At 64.5% G+C, this 1,722-nt stretch overlaps 2 protein-coding genes across 3 annotated transcripts in view; one reads left to right on the top strand and one right to left on the bottom strand.

Annotated features, from left to right (window-relative positions):
* Window positions 1-1,110, bottom strand: part of LOC113212564 (protein lin-52 homolog) — a 13,572-nt gene extending 12,462 nt beyond the window's left edge. For both annotated transcript variants that reach the window (XM_052274516.1, XM_052274515.1), the window contains exon 1: window positions 961-1,110. The gene's annotated coding sequence lies outside the window, so the exon portion shown is untranslated. The remainder of the gene's footprint in view (window positions 1-960) is intronic.
* LOC113212560 (homeobox protein aristaless-like 4) overlaps window positions 1,001-1,722 on the top strand; it is a 3,402-nt gene continuing 2,680 nt past the window's right edge. Inside the window, exon 1 of the mRNA XM_026431307.2 lies at window positions 1,001-1,391. Within this exon, the coding sequence (XP_026287092.1) occupies window positions 1,001-1,391 (391 nt within the window). The remainder of the gene's footprint in view (window positions 1,392-1,722) is intronic.

The following is a 1,722-nucleotide window of genomic DNA, read 5'->3' on the forward strand; positions in this document are numbered from 1 at the left end:
CCCCTCTCACCCACCACCACATGCACACACTTGCCCAAAAGCGCGCGCGCTGCGCACGGCAAGGAAAAAAAGGGGGTGGGGGGGTTGTCGAGGAGGGGTAGAGACGGTGCGGGGACAGGACAGTAGGTTGGTGCCACGAGGCGAAACCTTACAGCTGCCACGTTCATTGCCCTGCCCTCCCCCTCTTTTCTTTTACCCTCTATTTTTCGTCACATGTGGAGATTTCTGCCAATAAGCAATCTCGATCTCCAGTCTCTCTTATTTCCCAGGTACATTATCTCGGTGATAATGACAACCACGCCTGTTGGAGGTGCAGGAGGCACATGCCGCGCGATGGCACCCGGGTTGCCCAGGGGTTGACTCCACCCCCACCGCCCTGCTCGCCGACCCCCGGCCCCAGCCCGGGGGTGCCCTTGCCTCTCCCGCCCCACATCGCCTCCTCGTCCCGCCCCTGCCTGCCACACAGATTCGAGTCCCCCAGTTGCCGCCCCGCCTCGCCGCCGAGCACTCGACTGCGCCTACCCTCCGCGCCTATCTTGTCCCTCCCTGTCCTGCTGACTAATGGGATCAGCTTATTTAATTTCTTGATTGAATAATGTCCGGGCGATAACGACCTTTCGTTTCCGCGCTTTCCTTCGTTCTCCCCGCAGCCGCCGCAGCGCCGGTGCACCAGCGGCGTAGCCGCACGACGCGGAGGGTGTCCATGGGGAAGTCCCAGAAGGAGGACAAGAGCGCCGTCGGCCTGGGCCGCCATGTGGTGGGGGCGCGGGCCGAGGCCAGTTGGGCTGGTCTAGGATGCTCTAGGGGCTGACAGCGAGTCTTCTAGAGGACAAGCCGCACGAGCCGCACGGTCGAGCGACGGGCAGCAATGGAGGGTAAGGAGTGACCGACACGCACAGGGACTGAACCCCGCCCCAGTCTCTCACCGAAGGCACATTTCCCGCAGGCAAGCTTGCTCACCTCACGGCTCTTCTGTGTCCAGGAGCCTAGTCGTCATGCGATGTCCGTGACAGCCGTGGCCGGGGGTTCCGGGGGCCACGTGGGCAGTGGCGACCTGGGTGGCGGGGCAGGTGACCTGGAGTCGGATCTGTCCGGCGGGGAGTACCGGATCCGCTTCGCCGGCAACCTGGGGCCGCTGGACGCCCTGGAGCCGGCGCTGCCCCCAGCCCCCGCGCCCTCGCCGGCCCCGCTGCACGCCGTCCCGCACGCCGCTGTCCACGCCGCGGGGTCACAGTACTCCATCACTGGACTGCTCCAGTCCCTCGGCGACTGCGGCCTGGGCGGACTAGGCGGCACCCTCAGCGCCACCCTCGGCTCGCTGGGCGGTCTGGGCGCACTGGTGCAGCCCGAGCAGGTCATCGGCCAGCAGAGCGTCGCCTTCAGCAAGCTAGGTGAGCTTGTCAGCGGCCTCTCGTTGAGCCTGGTCCTGGTCCAGGGAGACTAGCTCCCGCCGTGCGACCACCGCGCGCTCGACCCGACAACTCCAGAGTGGTCCCCGGCAGACATTCGCCCACCTGCTACCCCCACCTCGCCAGGTTCGCGCATTATAGCTTTTTATCAAATTATTTCTAAATGCATTACACTTGGCTCCGCCCGAGGCTCCGCCCTCTCGATACTCTATTTGGTTAGGACAAACCTGTTGTGACGTAAGCTAATTAAGGCCGGGCGAATGGGGCGCTTCGTCGCAAGGCGAGAGCAGATGGGGTTGGGGATGGAGGGGGA

This window comes from Frankliniella occidentalis, unplaced genomic scaffold (assembly GCF_000697945.3).
Source record: "Frankliniella occidentalis isolate FOCC.00 unplaced genomic scaffold, Focc_3.1 Scaffold402, whole genome shotgun sequence".
NCBI lineage: Eukaryota > Metazoa > Arthropoda > Insecta > Thysanoptera > Thripidae > Frankliniella > Frankliniella occidentalis.